General features: G+C 44.5%; 1 protein-coding gene across 2 annotated transcripts in view; it reads left to right on the top strand.

Moving 5' to 3' along the window:
* The window catches only part of LOC115781172 (chemokine-like protein TAFA-5), a 95,025-nt gene extending 74,675 nt beyond the window's left edge, over positions 1-20,350 (top strand). Inside the window, exon 4 of one of the 2 annotated variants that reach the window (XM_030730667.1) lies at positions 20,275-20,350. In XM_030730667.1, the coding sequence (XP_030586527.1) occupies positions 20,275-20,283 (9 nt within the window). In that variant the 3' untranslated portion in view covers positions 20,284-20,350. Of the gene's footprint in view, positions 1-8,275; positions 8,349-20,274 lie in introns of those variants that run through there. The other variant, XM_030730666.1, reaches the window with a different exon arrangement.
* The last annotated feature ends 530 nt before the right edge of the window (positions 20,351-20,880 follow it).

Below are 20,880 nucleotides of genomic sequence, written 5' to 3'. Positions count from 1 at the left end.
AATCAGATAAAAAGTCTGAGAAATCAGACAGAAACTCTGAGTAGGGACCAGGTGGACGATAGATAATAACAAATAAAACAGGTTTTTGATTTTCCCAATTAGGATGGACAAGACTAAGAGTCAGGCTTTCAAAAGAATTAAAACTTTGTCTGGGTCTGTGATTAATTAATAAGCTGGAATTGAAGATTGCAGCTAATCCTCCTCCTCGACCTGTGCTTCAAGCATTCTGACAGTTACTGTGACTCGGGGGTGTTGATTCATTTAAACTAACATATTCATCCTGCTGTAACCAGGTTTCTGTAAGGCAGAATAAATCAATATGTTGATCAATTATTAAATCATTTACTAATAGGGACTTGGAAGAGAGAGAGACCTAATGTTTAATAATCCACATTTAATTGTTTTATTTTTTGGTGCAGTTGATGAAGCTGTATTATTTATTATTTTTGAATTTTTATGCTTAAATAGCTTTTTGCTGATTTTAGCTTTGTTTTTTGGTGGTCTGGGAGCAGGCACCGACTCTATGGGGATGGAGTTTTGGGGGGATGGCAGGAGGAGAGAAGCTGCAGAGAGGCGTGTAAGACTGCAACTCTGCTTCCTGGTCTCAACCCTGGGTAGTCAGGTTTTAGGAGGGTTAATAAATTTGGCCAGATTTCTAGAAATGAGAGCTGCTCCATCCAAAGTGGGATGGATGCCGTCTCTCCTAACAAGACCAGGTTTTCCCCAGAAACTTTGCCAATTATCTATGAAGCCCACGTCGTTTTTTGGACACCACTCAGACAGCCAGCGATTCAAGGAGAACATGCGGCTAAACATGTCGCTCCTGGTCTGATTGGGGAGGGGCCCAGGGAAAACTACAGAGTCCGACATTGTTTTTGCAAAGTTACACACCGAGTCAATATTAATTTTAGTAACCTCCGATTGGCGTAACCGGGTGTCATTACTGCCGACGTGAATAGCGATCTTACCAAATCTACGATTAGCCTTAGCCGTTTCAGATTTCCATGAATGTCGCCTGCTCTGGCCCCTGGAAGACATTTGACTATGGTCGCCGGTGTCTCTAGCTTCACGTTTCTCAAAACAGAGTCGCCAATAACCAGAGTTTGTTCCTCGGCGGGTGTGTCGCCGAGTGGAGAAAAACGGTTAGAGACGTGAACAGGTTGGTGGTGTACCCGGGGCTTCTGCTTAGGACTACGCTTCCTCCTCACCGTCACAAACATGGGGAGATAGGTGAACTGTGGCCATGCTGCCCCCTTCTGGAGGTGCTGCCATTAAAAAGACAGAAACAATAGTGAAAACATAAAGGGATGAGTGAGGAAAAAAAAATCATCTAATACTTTGTATACATACACACATACACAGTATAAGGTTACAAAAACCTCTGCGATAGTGCAGAAACATATAGCATGGGAGCACTACGGTGGGGAGGGATGGAAAGGGGAGCCAGCGGAGGCAAGGGGGGGTTGGGCTACTGTGGGGCTGACTCAAACTCCCCTCCTCAGCTAACAGTTCTGATAAGATGTAAAGTTCCTCAGCAGTTAGGGCAGGGAGATCAGTCCAACACAGGTCAGAAGAAGACAGGATGGCGGGGGCATAGAGCATCTGTTTACAAAACATCCCGGAGACAATTTGATAAGCGGCAGTCCAAGGCCGCCAGGGAGTCAAATTTCTGATTCTATGACTTGTTTTGGGTACAGACTGTACTGATTAATTTGTTGACAGCCTTTAGTCTTTCTGCGACCTCTCTGTGGCGAAAAAAAATCCAATTAACCGAATCTTCTTGGTTCGTTCCTTCGCCATGCAGAAACAGATACATACATCTCCAAGATCTTACACCTCTGAATCAGCTCCAGATTCTCCAGAGTCTGAGTTTGAGTCTGTACCTTACTGCATTCCCATCATAAGCGGCCTTACCAAGGCCAGACAGCTGCCTAGACTTCCTGAATTGCAACAACAATCCAGGCATCTCCAGGTCCAATTCTGAGAAACCCCAGTGTCAATAAGCCAAATGTGTGTGTCCTCCATTGACAATACAGCCAGGCACGTCATCTTCCACACCACCCAGGAATCCATAACGTAGCTAGATAGAATGTCAATTAATAAGAGGGAATAGGTTTCTCCTTCCCCCAATCTCCTCATGGTGGAAATTTGATCAAACCAATGGCATTGAGAGACCAGCTGACCAAATCCATAATTATAAATTCCAGTTTGGAAGTTGTGTGAAGAGAGGCTCTAAAGCAGCAAAGCAGGGGAAAAAGGAAGGGTTGGGGAGAGAAGAAAAGTGTGACCGTCTCCGCTAAGACCTGAAGAGAAAAGGGAGAGAAAAGATGTTCTCGTAGATCTTTGTTGTTTCATCCTGGATAGTGGTTCTGATGCTCAAGAGTTCTCAGCCTCCTTTCTTCCACTTAGTGTATAGTCTCAGGGTGCTGGATTTTGGGTTGAAGCCATACATGCATGGTAAGGAGCTTTACTGTCTTGATGTCAGTGGCTTCGGTTTCCTGCTTTGGCCACCTTATTAACCCAGCAAGGTATCTGATGAACGGCATGCTATAGGTGTTTATTGCCCAGCTTTTGTGCTTCCCATTCAGCTGATTCATCATAACTTGCCTTACTATCTGCAGGTATTTGGTGGTTGCAGCTTTCCTAGTGGTCTCTTCGTGATTCTCATTTGCCTGCTGGATTCTAAGGTTGTTATACACTCCCCTCAAAAAATATTGGAACATGAGGCCAGTCCTTTTATTTTTGCTGTAGACTGAAAACATTTATGTTTGACATCAAAAAATCAATTTGAGACAAAAGATCAATGTCTCTGCTTTTCTTTACAGGTATTTACATCTGGATCTGATACACGGTTCAGAAGATTGCACCTTTTGTCTGAACCCACCCATTTTTGACAGGTGTGTCCCATTACATTGATTATTCAAACAATAAATAGCACTGAAATAGCACTCAGTTTCAGATTTGGGTTTTATCTGTACACACTGTGCATTTATAGTTAGAGGAGTAACCAACATGAAAGCCAGAGAGCTGTCTGTCAGTGAAAAACAAGCAATTGTGAAGCTGAGAGAAGATGGAAAATCAATCAGTGTCATTCCACAAATATTGTCATGGCCAGTTTGGAATGTCCTGAAGAAGAAAGCTGTCACTGGTGTACTAAGTTACAGATGTCAAACAAATAGACCAAAGAAAACAGCAGTAGTTGATGACAGAAACATTGTAAGTGCTGTAAAGAAACACCCTGAAACAACTGTTAGTGACATTAACAATAAACTCCGGAGGGCAAGAGTGAAGGTGTCACAATCTACTGTTCACAGAACACTTCATGATCAAAAGTACAAAGGCTTCACCAGAACATGCAAAGCACTAACTGGATGGTTGACTTCAGACAAAAGATGCTATCTTCTGAAGAGTGCATCAGATCCAGATGTAAATACCTGGAAATAAAAGCTGAGATGTTAATCTTTTGTCTCACTTTGATTTTTTTTTTAAATGTCAAATCCAAGCGTTTCCAGTCCACAGTAAAAATACGGGGATTGGCCTCACTATTCCAATACTTTTGGAAGGGAGTGTAGCTGTCCTCAGTGTCTGCGATGTTGCCTTCTGGTAGTGCTATACCTTCAGTTCTGACTACCTTTCCTCTTTTTATCATCCAACTACACTTCTCCACCCTGAATGACATTTCAGTGATGTTGCTGTAGATCTTAGTGGTGTGGATTAGTGAATCGATATCATGTTCACTCCTGGCATACAGCTTAAATTCATCCATGTATAGGAGGTAGCTAATGTTTACTCCATTACATAGTCAGTATTTGTAGCCAGCCTTGTTAATGCGCTGGTTGAGGGGGTTCAGGCCTATCCAAAACAGCAGTGGGGACAGAGCATCTTCTTGGTAAATCCTGCATTTGATGGTGACTTGTGCAGTTGGCTTGAAGTTGGCATATAGTGTTGTTCTCCACATTCCATATGGAGTTCCTGATGAAGGCTCTTAGGGTCCTGTTGATCTTCTACAGTTCTAGGCTTTTCAGGCTCTCTGCGTGAGGCACTGAATCATAGGCTTTCTTGTAATCAAGCCAAACAGTGCACGGATTGGTCAGTCTGGTCTTACAGTCTCAAGTAACTGCTCTATGGTGTTTTGCTCCTCTGCTGTTGCTGCCAATTCCTTTCTGGTCCCCGCTCATGTATTAAGCCATGTGCCTGTTCATCTTGGCCACTATGATGCCTGACAGACACTTCCATGTTGTGCTGAAGCAGGTTATTGGTTAGCCGTCCATCCACTTTACTCCGCTTATCTGGGGTCGGGTCATGGGGGCAGCAGCCTTAGCAGAGAGGCCCAGACCTCCCTCTCATCCAGAGGGACCCGAAGGCATTCCCAGGCCAGCCAAGAGATATAATCTCTCCAGCGTGTCCTGGGTTTACCTAGTCAGATGCCTGAACCACCACAACTGGCTTCTTTCAGTGTGGTGGTGCAGCAGCTCTACTCTGATCCCCTCCCAAATGACTGGACACCTCACCCTGTCTCTAAGCGATAGACCAGCCACCCTTTGGAGGAAGCTCATTTCTGCCGCTTGTATTCGCGATCTCATTCCTTCGGTCACTGGTTGCCTGTCTATTTTAGAATTAATTTAAAAATTTTATTGTTTGCTTTTAAAGTTTTGAGTGGCTTGGCTCCCATATACCTGGCAGACCTCTTACACACATACACCCAAAGGTCCCTCAGGTTGGCTGACCACCTACTTCTTGTTGTCCCCAAGTCGAGACCGAAACACCGGAGCGACCAAGCGTTTTCTGTGGTGGCGTCCAAACTATGGAATGAGTTGCCCCTCTATGTTTGGCTGGCCCCAACACTAGAGGTCTTTAATCTTGCTTAACAACACACCTTTTCTCTAAGGCATTTCAAAATGCCAGTCTCTAGTTAGTCTAAGTCATTTTTGGGAACTGTTTTTATATTTTTATTTAGTACTCCTTTTATGGTTTATCCTTTTTAAATTATTATTTTTTATGTGTTTATTTTTTTGTGTTGTATTGTATTGCTGTCTTTTATCTGTAAAGTGCTTTGTTCAACTTTGTTGTCTTTTAAAGTGCTGTATAAATAAAGTTGAATTGGACTGGATTGGACAAACCAAAGGTCATGACCATAGGTGAGGGTAGGGATGTAGACTGACTGGTAAATCGACAGCTTCGCTTTCACACTTAGCTTCCTCTTTACCATGACAGACCAGTGCAGCGTCCACATCACTGCAGATGCAGCCCCAATCTGTCTGTCAGTCTCCTGCTCCCTTCTCCTGCCACTTGTGAACAAGACCCCGAGATACTTAACCTCCTCCACGTTGGGCAGCAACTCATCCCTAAGCCAGAGTGGACACTCCACCCTTTTCTGGCTGAGGACCATGGGCTCAGACTTAGAGGTGCTAATTCTCATGCCAGCCACTTCACACTTGGCTGCGAACCATTCCACTGCAAGCTGGAGGCCACCACCTGATGAAGCCAACAGGACCGCATCATCCGTAGAAAGCAGAGATGAGATTCTGAGGCCACCAAGGTGGAAGCCTTCTGCCATTTGGCTACACCTAGAAATTCTGTCCATAAAAATTATGAACAGAATCGGTGACCAAGGGCAGCCCTGACGAAGTCCAACACCCACAGGAAACGAGTCCGACTTACTGCAATAGGGACAATGGGGACAAAACTCTTGCTGTAGTTGTACAGGGACTGAATGGCCCACAATAGCCCCGAGTGATACCCTGAGCGACGCAGTTGAATGCCTTCTCCAAGTTCACAAAACACATGTACACTGGATGGGCAAACTCCCACGCACACTTGAATATCCTTGAGGTATGAAGGGCTTGTCCAGCGTTCCGTGACCAGGACGAAAACTGCATTGGTTCCTCTTAAATCTGGGGCTCAACTAACGGACGGACTGTCCTTTCCTGCACCCTGGCATAGACCTTACCGGGGACGCTGAGGAGTGTGATCCCCCGATATTTGGAGCACATCCTCCGGTCTCCTTTCTTAAAGATGGGGACCACCACTCGAACTGTCATTTGACACATAATTACAAACAACAGGCAGGACCCATTCCTTGTCCCGAAGGTGCAGGGTAGCAACCCTCTTGTCCACCGGTGAGAACTCCAATGTACAGGCAGAAAACCGAGGGGATACAAGAATACCCACCCCAGCTCACTGCCTCTCACCGAGGGCAACTCCAGACTGGAACAGAGTCCAGCCCCTCTCCAGGAGACTGGTTCCAGATCCCAGGCCATGCATTGAGGTGAGCATGACTATATCTAGCCAGTATCTCTCAACCTCACGCAGTAGCTCAGGCTCCTTCCCCACCAGAGAGGTGACATTCCATGTACCAATCGCCAGTCCCGATAGTCGCTTATATGTCCGCCAAGGCCTCCACCCTTGGCCACCGCCTGACGCACAATGCACCCGACCCGATACAATGCCTCCTGCGGGTGTTGGGCCTGCAGGAAGGCAGGCCCATGTCTCCTCTTTGGGCTGCGCCAACAGACACTTCCCTCAAGCTTCCTTCCCAGGCCTGGCTCCAGGGTGGGGGGTAACCCTATCCCTGGCAGAGTAAACAGTTCCCTTGTTGTATTTTTCATAGGGGTCTTTCGAAAGACCGTTGGTTGGGGGCACCTGGGTAGCTCAGTGGTGGAGCAGGCAACCACATATATATGCCGCATTGCGGTGCGTGTGTCGTGGGCTCAGGTCCCGGCCTGTTGCCAGCTTGCCCGCGTGTCTTCCCCTGTATCTTCCCCCTGTTTCCTGTCCCCTCCACTATCAATGAAAGCCGCTGTGGCCAAAAAAAAAAAAAAAGAAAGACCATTGGTTGGATGGAGTCACGACTGTCCAGCCTTTGGTTAGCCATTCCGGGTGTGTCTCATCCATTAGTAGCTGGTTCATTTGTGCCACCAAGTGCTCATGGAGTGTAGTTAGCTTCTTTTGCCCAAAGATGTGAATCATATAAGGGCCTGACTTTTCATATTTGAGACTCTTTCTTGGACATCTGCCACTGTGACATCTAACACTGTCTGTTATTGTATCCTGTTCAGAGCTGTGGTCTGGTCTTAGATCCGCTAGCCACTGAGCATTGTTGTTATGTGTTGCATCCTTCTCCCCTATGCTCTTCCAGTATTTCCATCTCCAGCCTGGGTTGGGCTGTTCCCATTTTCCCCTGCCACTGAGAGTACACCTTGAATGGTTCATTGGTGACCATCTGGCTTTTTCTCTTGGTTTTTATATCTCTGGTATACCTCTTCAAGCAGTTAGCCAAGCCCGTGAGTCTTTCCTTGGCAGTTTTAAGACCTCAGGTATGGACAGACTGTATGGACAGTAACTTCTCAAGAACCCCTTTCTTCATTACACCTTTCCACAGCTCTGATAGTTATAATGCCTTAGGCTTATATAGTGCTTTTCATGGTACTCAAAGACGCTTTACAATTCCATGCACTATTCATTCGCACCTCAATCATGCTTGGTGGTGGTAAGCTACTAATGTAGCCACAGCTGCCCTGGGGCAATCTGACAGAAATGTGGCTGCCAATTCCCGCCTACAGCCCCTCCAACCACCACCAAATACCAACCACACAACCACATTCAAACCAAGGCAAAGTGGGTTAAGTGTCTTGCCCAGGGACACAATGACAGCATGCGCTCAGATGGGGACTCGAACCAGCGACCCTCTGGTTGCAAGGTCAGCACCTACCCACTGTTGGATTACCCATAGTTGGATAACTTCCCTTCATGCTGTCTTGATATTGGTCGCTAGCCTTATCTCTATAATCTGTATAATCTCAATAGTGGGATTATGTAGTGGGATTATGGTCCTTAAACCAGGATATTCTAGCACCAGTAGAGTATTAGGGGCAAAATAAACAGAATAATATACTCATGATGGTTTCCAGAGAGGATTAGGAATGCAAGTGTGGTACAATGAGTTACCTTAACCTTAAGGCAGAGACTTGAAGTGGCTCCAGCAACCAATCCAGAGAGATTCCTAACTGAGAAGCAAGGCTTGTGTCCAAAAAAGCTTTGATCTGCACCTGAATCCAGAAAAGCTTGGAAAGGAAATGAGTCAGAATCCTTACATATTTTAGCTGGGACAAGCAGTCTTAATAGGGATTTTCCACCAGTTATTTTGCCTGCCATTGACCCCACCTTTACAGTCAGGCACAATCTTTTGGGTGCCGAGAACGGGAGTTAGCATAACCTCCCTTTTGTCCATAATAAAGGCACTCACCCATAGTCATTCTTCTCTGTCTTTCTTCAGGAATTAAGTGTATTCTTCCCAGCTGCCTTGGCTCAGATTTAGTGTCTGCAGGAGTCTCAACCCTTCTCACCGTTACTTCCGGAATGCCACTCCGGAAGCAGAAGTTTGCCCTATCATGGCCTGACGGGAGCTGTAGTTCTTCAAGTGATGGCACTCCCAAATGTGATCATCCATTTTAATGCAAAGAGAGAATGAATGCAGAGATACAGGTAATTCTTTAGCAGCCAATTCATCATGCATCTAGTCACACAAAAAAAGGCTCCTCTAAGGGCTTTCTCCACCCAGCCAGCCTCTTCAGCCACAATCCAAAAAAGTCCACAGAATCATCTGCCACACTATTTCTTTGTCACAAATTAAACAGCCTCTGAGCTGCCATATCAGAACTTCCTTTTTTCTCAAACACACACTGAAATTTGTCACCAAAATCCTGATAAGTCAAATCTTATTACTGTGTAACTCTGCCTGGGCCCGCCTCAATGCTCTGAGAATGTTCACTGTATAGCCTATTTTAGCTTCATCTGAAGAGTATAAACAGCTGTGTTGTCTGAACACCAGAAAGCACCATGTGAGAAATCCTCAGCACTTCTCTAATTCACCCGATAAGACCTCAGAAATAGAGAGTGACTTCTCTGCCCACTTGGCTGGTGGTGAAGTGGCATGGTGGACTCTGGAGGTAATGGTAGATCTCCTGATACAGTTTTTAACTGTGAACAAAGAGTCTGCAACATACCTCATACGTCAGCAATTTGTTGGAAGATTGTATCCTGTCATTTGAAGAGGTAGCGAAAGGCTTGGTCGTGCTTGCTGAGAAGAGCTTCTTGGCTGGAGAGCGCCTTCCAAATAGGATCCATGTGTAGCGCTTCCTATGTACCCCTTGAACTGAGATACAGCGCCCTGGGTCCGTTCCCTTTAATAACACACAACTAGGGAAATTTTCACTCTCTTGGATCTGACAACTGAACGTAAAATTATTTAGCAAATTGTTGTGTGTTTTTACCTTTAAGTTCTCGCGCTGTAAATCCCTCACACTCAAATAAACCTCTTATTAATACCACAAATGAACGAAGGAAATAGTGCCCAAAGTACAGTATTTATTTACAAACGTCAGCGGCACATTAACAGGAAACCCACCCACTTAAACAAACTGAGGGTGAAACTCCATACAACTGCAAATATTTGTGAAACTTCAAACACATTTACCTGTGTGGGCCCACATGAAGTGAAAAACAAAAGAAAACATTAAAGAAAAAAGCCGGCAATACCCTAAAATAACCCGTTGCAGGCCTGATCCTCAGATAATGGCGGATGATCAGAGTTAGTGAGTTCACAGTCTTAGCTAGTGTACGCAATGTGAGCGTGCAGATAGGGTTACTCACTCTCGGCAGTCCATACTCCCTTGTTGCTGCTAGAAGTCCCACAGGCCACGTAGGAGCCTCGTGGTAAAAAAAAACCTTAACTCCACAAAAGTCCAGTCCTGTACACAGCGGCAAAAACTTAATCCAACTCTGCGTCGGCAAAAAGTAAATCCCAACTCTGCGTCGGCGACAACACAGTCCAGCTCTTTGTCGAACAAACCAACAGCCCCAGCCTCTTACTGACAGGAGAGGCTACTGTATGTGATGTCCTCAACTGGAAACAGTCTCTCTGCAAAACTGTTAGCTAATCGCTATCAGTAGATATTTGACATGACACTTAATGTCCGCCGGAGAGCACAAGCTGCTTCTCGCTTCGCCCTCACGTTTGCTTCGCTCTCTCAATCTCCTCCCCCCTCACGTTCGCTTCGCTCATCAGCCAATCAGAGTTCACATGGTATAACTTTACACCAAACACTTCACAAACATTAACTTAATCCATCACAAAGTAAATACTTGCAGACAGTATGCATAATACAACTTATTGTTATACATTGACACCCACTATGAAAAAGGGAAAAAATCTTAACACAATTTATTAGGATCTCAATCAAAATTTCACATTTTCACCAAAACTTTAACACTGGGGGGGTTTACCCCGGGGTTACATCCTCCCCCTTCTAAAAGTCTGGCTGTCCCAGCCAGTCAGTTCTCCCTTTCAGGGAGAAACAATGGTCATCAGGTGACCTTCTCGAGGTTGTCCCCGCTGCAGGTGGGACACCAAACTGTGAAACTGTACAAAGGCACAGGTACCTTAGCAATTTCGTTCTCTGTCTCGCTGGCGATGCATAGTCTCATCCCTCTCTGGACTATGACCAGAGGTTTGTCCATAGGTTCTCCTGGTTCATCATAACTTAGACGAATGACTGGCCTTACAACCCGTTTAGCAACTGGACCACTGTCAGCATCCACTCCATCATTGGGCTCACTAGGCATTGGGACGTCTCCCATATCCAGTCCTGTGTCCACCACAGGGTCCTCTGATGGTGGTATGAAACTATCAGTTCTCCCTCCAGCCACTAAAACTGGGTCAGCAATCCTTTCATCGCTGCCAACGGCACCTTGGACATCACCTTGGACATCACCTCCTTCCAGGTCCACCACCTCCGGCTTACTTCTAGCCCGGTTCAAGGGACATAATAAAGGGGACAGATCAGACCAATCAGTATTCATAGTTCTTCTGAGGGAACAGTGAAGATCCTCCTCCTCGCTCTCTGGATCACTGTGCTCTTTCTCATCAGTTCTTTGCTTTGCATTTTGTTGCTCCCTCCTTTGACTCAACGCATTAGCTGCTCTAGTGCATGGTCTCTGAGGTGTATACTTCTCGTCTCGATTTTCTGGCATCCTAACCCAGAATCCTATGGGTAAAAGATGGTTTCGGTGAAGAGTCTTTACTATCCCTCTCCCCCTTTCAGGCTTTACTCGGTAAACTGGGAGATTTGGAAGTTTCCCCATGACTATATATGGTTGAGGATTCCACTTTTCTCGTAACTTGTGTTTTCCTGGAATCCCGAGGGCTCGAACCAGCACTCTGTCTCCTTCTTGCAGGTCGTGCACTCTGACCCTCATATCATAGCCTCGCTTGTTTTTCTGATGATTCTTTTGCGAAGCTTCAGATGCTAGTTGGTAGGCATGACGTAACTTCTCTCTTAACCTGCCCACATACTGGTGGTAGTCTTTTACCTCTCTGCCATCCTTGGATATGTCGAAACACACATCAATGGGCAGACGGGCCTCTCTGCCAAACATTAAGAAATATGGCGAATAGCCTGTCACTGCGTTACGGGTGCAGTTATAGGCATGCACCATACTAGCTACATGTTGGCTCCAGCTCTGCTTTCGCATTGGGTCAAGAGTCCCAAGCATGGATAAGAGAGTACGATTGAAACGCTCTGGCTGGGGGTCTCCCTGTGGGTGGTAAGGAGTGGTTCGGGATTTCCTTATCCCCAACATGGTCAAGAGTTCTTTTATCAACAGACTCTCAAAATCCCGCCCTTGGTCAGAATGTATGCGGGCTGGCAGGCCATAATGGACAAAGAATTTCTCCAGCAGCACCTTGGCTACTGTTGCGGCCCGTTGGTTAGCTGTGGGAAAAGCTTGGGCGTACCGAGTGAAATGGTCAGTGACCACTAGGATGTTACAGACTCCTCGTGAGTCTGGTTCAACTGACAGAAAATCAATACACACCAGGTCCAGAGGACCGCTACTGGTTATCTGATGCAGTGGAGAAGCCTTTTGGGGCAAAGTCTTCTGAACCACACATCTCCCACAGCTTTTGATGTACTGCTCAATATGAGCAGCCATTTTGGGCCAATAAAATCTCTCTCGAACCAGCTCCATGGTCTTCTCAACACCTAAATGTCCAAAATTATCATGCAGAGACTGCAGTACAAGTGGCCGGTGTTTTTCGGGAAGAACCAACTGGAGCATTTCCATACCATTGGGCTTCACAGTCTTCCTGTACAAGAGCCCATTCCGCAGCTGGAGCTTTTCTCCTTCTCGCTGAAGAAGGGCTATCTCTGGGTGGCTGCTCGAAATAGTGCAGGGCCACTTTCTGGCTCTCATTTCCTGTTTCACTTTTCCAATGGCTCCGTCCAAATCCTGGTCCTGTTGTAGGTCTAGATTACTCAGCAATTCCATCGGGGGTTCACCCAGTTGGACTGGATACACATATAGGTCTGGAATGACTGAGGGTGATGCACCAAGTTGAAGAACACATCCACTTGGGATGTCAAAAGGCTCACTGACCCTCACAGTTTTGCAGAGAGCCTTCACTCCAGAAGGGGGTATCCACCCCTCATCTTCAGGGTTTGCCTTCCTGGACAACAGATCCGCATCTACATTTTCTCGGCCTGGCCTATACTGTATGCCAAAATCATAAGTAGACAGGGCAGCTAGCCATCTATGCCCTGTGGCACTGAGCTTGGCTGTAGTGAGAACGTAGGTGAGTGGGTTGTTGTCAGTTCTCACGGTGAACTTAACGCCATATAGGTAGTCGTGGAATTTATCCACCACAGCCCATTTTAGCGCCAAGAACTCAAGCTGATGGACTGGATAGTTTCTTTCAGAGTTCCTCAGCTTTCGGCTGGCAAAGGCCACCGGGCGCAAACCCTCCGGGTACGCTTGGTAGAGAACTGCACCTAAGCCCTCAAAACTGGCATCCACATGCAATATGTAAGGCTTGATTGGGTCAGCGAATGCTAGCACTGGAGCATGTGTAAGACAGTGGATTACTTTCTGAAAAGCAGCGGTGCAGGTTGGTGTCCATCGGTCTCCAAAAGGCTGCGACTTCTTAAAATAGGTGGTCCCTTGTGCTACAGCTTGCTTGCCCCGGTTGGTTGGTTGGTAACCTTTTGTCAGATCAGTCAGAGGCTTTACAATAGCTGAGTAGTTGGCGATGAAGCGTCGACAATATCCGCAGAACCCCAGGAAGGATTGTAGGGTTTTGAGATCAGTAGGCTGCTGCCAGTGAGTGACTGCTTGTATTTTCTCCGGGTCGGTAGCTATCCCATCAGCAGACACAATGTGGCCAATGTACTTGACCTGAGGCTGGCAAAATTGGCACTTGTCAATGGATACTTTCAGGCCATATTCCTGCAGGCGGTCAAGCACTTTGAGGAGGCGTTCCTCGTGTTCCTCCAGTGTCCTACCGAACACTATCAGGTCATCGAGATACACCAAGCACTGGAGCAGGTTCATGTCTCCCACGGCCTATTCCATCAGTCGCTGGAAGGTGGCAGGAGCTCCGGTTATGCCCTGAGGCATACGCTCAAATTGGAAAAATCCAAGTGGACATAGCAAAGCTGTTTTCTCCTTGTCTTCTTCCGCCATTGCAATCTGATAGTAGCCGTTTCTCAGGTCCAACACAGAAAACCATCGACTCCCAGTCATGGAGTCTAAGGCCTCATCTATTCTAGGGACGGTGTACTGATCTGGGATTGTCCGGGCATTGAGGGTCCGGTAATCAATACACATCCTGATTGTGCCATTCTTTTTTCTCGCCACGACAATGGGAGACGCATATGGACTGCGTGACTCCTTGATTATTCCAGCCGCCAGTAGTTTTTGCAGGTGGCGCCTCACATCATCTATATCTCCTGGTGCAAGACGTCTGGATCTTTCTCTGAACGGTCGTGTGTCGCTAAGGCGGATTGCGTGTTCTACATCTTTTGCCAGCCCTACATCCCATTCCCCCAGAGAAAAAACTCCAGCTTTTTCAGACAATTTTTTTATGAGTCTCTCTTTCCAGGCACTTGGGATTGGAGAATCTCCAAAGTTGAATAATCCTGGATCTATAGCTTCAGAGGGGATCTCATTCCTCTTAAGTGCAGTCACTACTCTCGGAAGTGGGCCTCATGGTTTTGGCTAGCAAGTCTCCTACTGCTCGTATAATGGACTCCGCCGAGTTCCCTCCGGCTAGATCTGAGAGTTCTGGTTCTGGTTCAGTGGTTGTCCTTGGAGCGCTGGCAGGGGTCTCTTCCCCCTCACTGGGGCCATGCAGGGTCCAAAGCTCACCTCCCTCCCCAGCAGGTACATCCAGGGGAATGGTTTTAGTGTTCACTCGTTCACTACACTCACACAATACCATTAACGAGTGTGAATCTGGGTCAAACATCCGCCCCTTAACTTTCACTCTCCCAAGGGCCTTAATAGCTCCGACAGTCGCTTCAATATGCTCTACTGTGGTGTCTATGGGGACCCGTTTAACCACAATGGAATGGTTTAGGTCTACCCCTTCCCCTTTACACCAGTTCTGCAATAGAGACATGTTTTTTCTTACTTAACAAGTTATTACAATAATAGCCGCAAACATGGGGTTGGCGTTTAACAATGGCAAGGCATGAAAACAATAACCATTAACTCACACAGTTACTAAAGGGTTTACATGCAAAGAACATCATGACATAAAACACTTTCAACATTAAAATCCCAGCAGTGCCTCCATTTATGTAGCGCTTCCTATGTACCCCTTGAACTGAGATACAGCGCCCTGGGTCCGTTCCCTTTAATAACACACAACTAGGGAAATTTTCACTCTCTTGGATCTGACAACTGAACGTAAAATTATTTAGCAAATTGTTGTGTGTTTTTACCTTTAAGTTCTCGCGCTGTAAATCCCTCACACTCAAATAAACCTCTTATTAATACCACAAATGAACGAAGGAAATAGTGCCCAAAGTACAGTATTTATTTACAAACGTCAGCGGCACATTAACAGGAAACCCACCCACTTAAACAAACTGAGGGTGAAACTCCATACAACTGCAAATATTTGTGAAACTTCAAACACATTTACCTGTGTGGGCCCACATGAAGTGAAAAACAAAAGAAAACATTAAAGAAAAAAGCCGGCAATACCCTAAAATAACCCGTTGCAGGCCTGATCCTCAGATAATGGCGGATGATCAGAGTTAGTGAGTTCACAGTCTTAGCTAGTGTACGCAATGTGAGCGTGCAGATAGGGTTACTCACTCTCGGCAGTCCATACTCCCTTGTTGCTGCTAGCAGTCCCACAGGCCACGTAGGAGCCTCGTGGTAAAAAAAACCTTAACTCCACAAAAGTCCAGTCCTGTACACAGCGGCAAAAACTTAATCCAACTCTGCGTCGGCAAAAAGTAAATCCCAACTCTGCGTCGGCGACAACACAGTCCAGCTCTTTGTCGAACAAACCAACAGCCCCAGCCTCTTACTGACAGGAGAGGCTACTGTATGTGATGTCCTCAACTGGAAACAGTCTCTCTGCAAAACTGTTAGCTAATCGCTATCAGTAGATATTTGACATGACACTTAATGTCCGCCGGAGAGCACAAGCTGCTTCTCGCTTCGCCCTCACGTTTGCTTCGCTCTCTCAATCTCCTCCCCCCTCACGTTCGCTTCGCTCATCAGCCAATCAGAGTTCACATGGTATAACTTTACACCAAACACTTCACAAACATTAACTTAATCCATCACAAAGTAAATACTTGCAGACAGTATGCATAATACAACTTATTGTTATACATTGACACCCACTATGAAAAAGGGAAAAAATCTTAACACAATTTATTAGGATCTCAATCAAAATTTCACATTTTCACCAAAACTTTAACACTGGGGGGGTTTACCCCGGGGTTACACATGTACAGAGACTCCAGAGACTACTATGACCTGGATGACTGAGAACCTACACAGACATGCTACTACTAGTCAGTGCAACAGTCTGGCAAAGGCAGAGGGGAATCTTCCTCCTCATGAATCCAGCAGGTAATTAGCAAACAGCACACAGGTGGGTAATCAAACAACCTCCAGGTGTGTGGGCAGGAAAAGTTACAGTTCTTGAACACACAAACAGGTTAAACACACACACACACACACACACACACACACACACACACACACACACAGAAGAGAAGAGAAGAGAAGAGAAGAGAAGAGAAGAGAAGAGAAGAGAAGAGAAGAGAAGAGAAGAGAAGAGAGAAGAGAAGAGAAGATAGAAATAGAGCAAAGGATGTAGAACAGATAGAGACACTGAGTTGAGCCAGGAGGACTAAGGGACCATGACAGAAAGGAACATTAATTTCTACAAGGAGAGTGCTGTTTCATGCACTCTTTGCAGGCTATAATTTAGAACTTATTTATTAATGCTACCTTTCTTACCCACTCAAAGTACTTTATATCAAATAGGATAGACCGTTCTTTGTATTAATAATGTAAAACAGAACTGTTTGTCATATTTTGTCCTCAGTGAAATTAATATTGTTTTGTTTTTCACTATGACTGTTATTATTATTATTATTATTATTATTGTTATTATTATTATTATCTTAGTCTACTCAGTCCATCTTGTGATGGACTGAGTAGAGGGTGTTCTCTGCCATTTGCCCTATGACAGCTGAGGGGCAGATTTGGCAAGTAGGGTAGATGGTGAGTTATGACGGCCCTTGAGAGACCAAAAACACATGGTGTGTTTTTAATTTATTGTGGTCCAGTTATTGCACGCAACACAAAATAAAGGAATTCTGTTGATAATCTGACCCCAGGACAGCTTCACATTGCACAAGCCAGTGAATGTTCATGTTTCTGACCTGATATGCCAGCTTTGGTCTTGAAAACTCCCGATTCTTCCACTTAAAACTGCTCTTTGGCATCTGGGTCATAGGCGTAGACCTAGCCCTTAACACCACAGATGATCCACAGCACAAAGTCAGGTCAGTTACAAAGATAAATTGCTCTCTGTGCAAGCTGGAGATCCATGATTATTTCATATAGATATGATGCACAAGTGGTCAGAATGCCCAATGGTGAGCGGTCATGCTACAAGGTCCTTTTTTTTATTATTATTATTTTATAAGAAGTATATAGAGGTTTATTATCATCATTATTATGAAAACAAGATAACTGAGATAAAATGATACATTTTGAAGTGATTGTTTTGCATTATGCATTATAACACCTCATTTACATTTATGATTATTACTTCTGCAATTCCAGCAGCCCTATTTGGTTTCAGAAAATGTCAGCCCACTGATAATGTGGCACTGTTTAAAGTTTTTATTGTTGTTTTTTCTCATCAGAAATTGTGTATTTACTGAAAAAAATTGGTTGTAGTTAAAGTAATATTTGAGCAGTGTACTTTGGCCTTTACACAAGAAAATCCAGTACCATGATACCTAAGTAAGGATGGCTTTCTGAGCTCAGTTATCATAGCAGCAATGTAAATATTGAGTGTCACCTCCTCCCCATACAAAAATGTTTCATGCTTACTCTGAATGTAGGCATCAGATCTGAAATATTCCAAACACACCTTCACCTTCACTCAGTGTTTAATCAACTCTGAGCAGAGCATTTAGGGGCAGTCTGGATGGTAATGTTTCAGAGTTATATATCGTTCTCAATGTAATCCAGCTCATCCTTGTGTGACTCCTCTAGACGATTCCAGCTGCAGTCAAACAGGATGGACATGAATAATTCAGAGGTGAGCTGTTCAGCGGTAGCCCTGCTGTGACTTCTTTGTTGCCTTCTTGTGAGCCTTAACTTGGAAGCAATTACAACAGAGCTTCTTCTCTACAGTAGAGACAGGAATCAAATTTCCCTGTTCCCTGAGTTTTGAATCTCCCATCTTTCGGGATGGCATGCCTACTGTATGAAGTTTACTCTACATGTACTGTAGAGATAATATTCAGCATCAAAAGCACTTCATGATTGACTCTCGTGATGCTCTCGGTTTTTCTTACTGTCAAAAAATCCAGGGAAAAGGCAAAAGTTACAGTTACAGTTCATGTAGAGTCAATACAGTCAGGTCTATAAGCATTTGGACAGTGATAGTTTTTGCAATTTCTTCTTTGTATACCAACACAGTAGATTTTATATTACGCAATATGTGATTGAAGTGCAGACTTTCAGTTTTAGTTTAGGAGATCTAGCAAAAGTATTGCATGAAATGTTTTGGAATTGTTGTGGTTTTTATACAAACACTAATTATACCTGTTCAACTGTGGGTTAACATAAATATCTAATCAGCCAATGACATGCATTTAGGCATGTTGATGTGGTCAAGACAATTTCCTGAGGTTCCAATCATGCATCAGAATGGAGGAAGAAAGGCGATTCAAGTGACTTTGAACATGGACTGGTCACTGTCATTGTCATCATCATCATAATAATAATAATTCAATTTTTGTTTGATAATCAATTGAGTTTCTGTTTGGAATTAATTTGAATATGGCTGTACTGGACACAAAGAGAGTAATGGATATGACTAGATGAAGGATTTTCATGTGGAACTGAATAAAACTTCATTCTAGATTTCAGAACTAACTATGAAACAGCCTTGAAGAATAAATGGCATAACCTTGTTTGCATTCTGAGGTCAATGAAAACAGACCATCACTGACACACTACTAACCTGGTCATGCTGAACATAGACCATTTCATGTCATGTGTTCAGGGTGAACCTGCTCTCAACAGTGAAAAAACCAGGCGCCAGTGGTGGATCTGCAATTTTTGATATTCTATGGCAAATGCCTGATATAATTTCCTTTCTTTTTTCCTTTTTTTTTTTTTTTTTTTTTTTTTAACTTTACTCTGATGTTCCATAGTGCCAGACAGTGAGCACAGGGATCACTAGAGGACATCAGGCCCTCAGGCCACTCTCATGAAGTTGGTTTCTGGTGGTTTGGTCAAAGACATCTATACCAGTGGCTGGAGGACAATCTTTAGGGGTCTGGCAGTGCTCATCCTGTTCCTCCCTGCACAAAGGAGCAGATAACAGTCCTGCTGATGGGTTAAGGACCTTCTACAGCCATGTCCAGCTCTCCTAGAGTAACTGCCTGCCTCCTGGAATCTCCTCCATGCTCTTTAGACTAAGCTGGGAGACACAGCAAACCTTTTGTGGTGGTTGTGGCTCAGGAGGTAGAGCAGGTCACCTACCAATTGGAAGGTTGACGGTTTGATTCCTGGTTGCTCCGGGCTACATGCCAAAGTATCCATGGGCAAGATACCGAACCCCAAGTTGCTCTCCAATGCTAGTGTCGGAGTATGAATGCATGTGAATGGTAGACAGTAAGCGCTTAGATTCATATGGAAGTGCTTGTAAATGGTAAATGGTAAATGGACTAGCGCTTTTCTACTCAGTATGAGCACTCAAAGCGCTTATATGAATGGATAAATGTAAACCTGTTGTATAAGCGCTTTGAGTGCTCAGATAGAGTAGAAAAGTGCTATATAAGAACTACTCCATTTACCATTTTGTAAAATGGCACATATTGATCCTGGAGGAGTTGAACTACCTGTGCAACCTCTGTAGGGTCCAGGTATCACTTCATGCTACCAGTAGTGAGACTGACCTAGCCAAATGCAAAACTAGTGAAAAAAAAATAGTCAGAAAAGATGAGGAGGAAAAAAATGTCAATGGCCTCCACCTGTAAAACCTATTTTCGGAATTAAATCATTCTTGCCCATCTAGTGCATCTGTTGTGATTTTAATTGCCAACAAAGCTGCTGAAACTGGTTAATAACCCCCTCAGCTACTTAGCTGACCAGATCAATATTACAGAAGTTTAATTTAATTGCTATACTCAGATTAAAATGCTTTCCTTTAATTTTTCTGAGTAGTACAGTATATCTGTTATTGTAGAGCGGCATGCTGCTCTCTGGATGTGCCTGTTTTTGTCTGCATTTTCCCTTCTGTCAGTTCTACTAAGTTACCTATCCATAGAGGCCTACTGAGAAGACTCCCTGTAGCACAATGCCCCAGCATAGGATTGTTATTAGCTATGTCAGGAGCATTGTCTGGTGTACTCCAGAAATAGTTCTTAGAGTTCCACCCACCCACACATCATCAGATCCAAATTTCTTTCCCCATTCTCCCATAATACTTTCAAAAGTCAGTTTGACAAGCTGCAGTCAACTTCAATGCTCTTTTACTTAGAAGTCTTCTCCCTCTTATTGCTAGAATTTCTGCTGAGATCCTTCAGCCAGATTCTCCCATCTCTTAAGAGAGCTTCTGAATGTCTGTTATAGTTTGCAGTTTCCTCCTTGACTGAGGGCCCTTCTTTATATCTTGCTGTGAGGGGAACTTTCCTAATGTTGCTTAAATCTGTCCTCCAGGTCTCCTGACAGTGGCAACTACAACAGATGCTCACCAGCAAAAGCCTGGTTCCCATCATCCCCTGCCCATCATCGCCTAGCAGACCATCTGCTGCAACTGCAGTTGCTGAAGACCTATCACAGCAGCCTTCAGAGTCGCAGGTCAAAGTGCCAGAACTTCCTGTTTCATGCATGTGTGAACTATGGAAACTGGAGCTTAAAGTTCTTTTTGGGAAAACGGTGACTGTGTTCATTTTCCCAGAGATTTGAAAAGCAATTTATGGTGCATTGAATGGATATCTTTTTTGTGGCACAAAACTCTGTTTCATTTTTACACACCAAAGATGAACAGGGCCCATGAAGAGATATTTTTAGAGATGCAAAGACATTCAGAATGCGACTACTACAAACACTACCATATCCTTGTAAAGAAATGAACATATTGTGATATTATATAGTAAGCAGCTTAACTAAGAAAAGTACAATATGACTTCTTAATGTATTTGATGAGGAGAGACGAAGCTGTTGTTTTTGTTAGGACACTCTGGCTATGTGCTGAACATCAGTAAAGTTTAAAAATAATAAGAAAGGAAATTATATCAGGCATTTTTATTACATAAAACACCC

This window comes from Archocentrus centrarchus, chromosome 6 (genome assembly GCF_007364275.1).
Source record: "Archocentrus centrarchus isolate MPI-CPG fArcCen1 chromosome 6, fArcCen1, whole genome shotgun sequence".
In the NCBI taxonomy this organism is placed as follows: Eukaryota; Metazoa; Chordata; class Actinopteri; order Cichliformes; family Cichlidae; genus Archocentrus; species Archocentrus centrarchus.
Note: the sequence above shows the minus strand (reverse complement) of the source record. Positions and strands in the feature narration are given on the sequence as shown.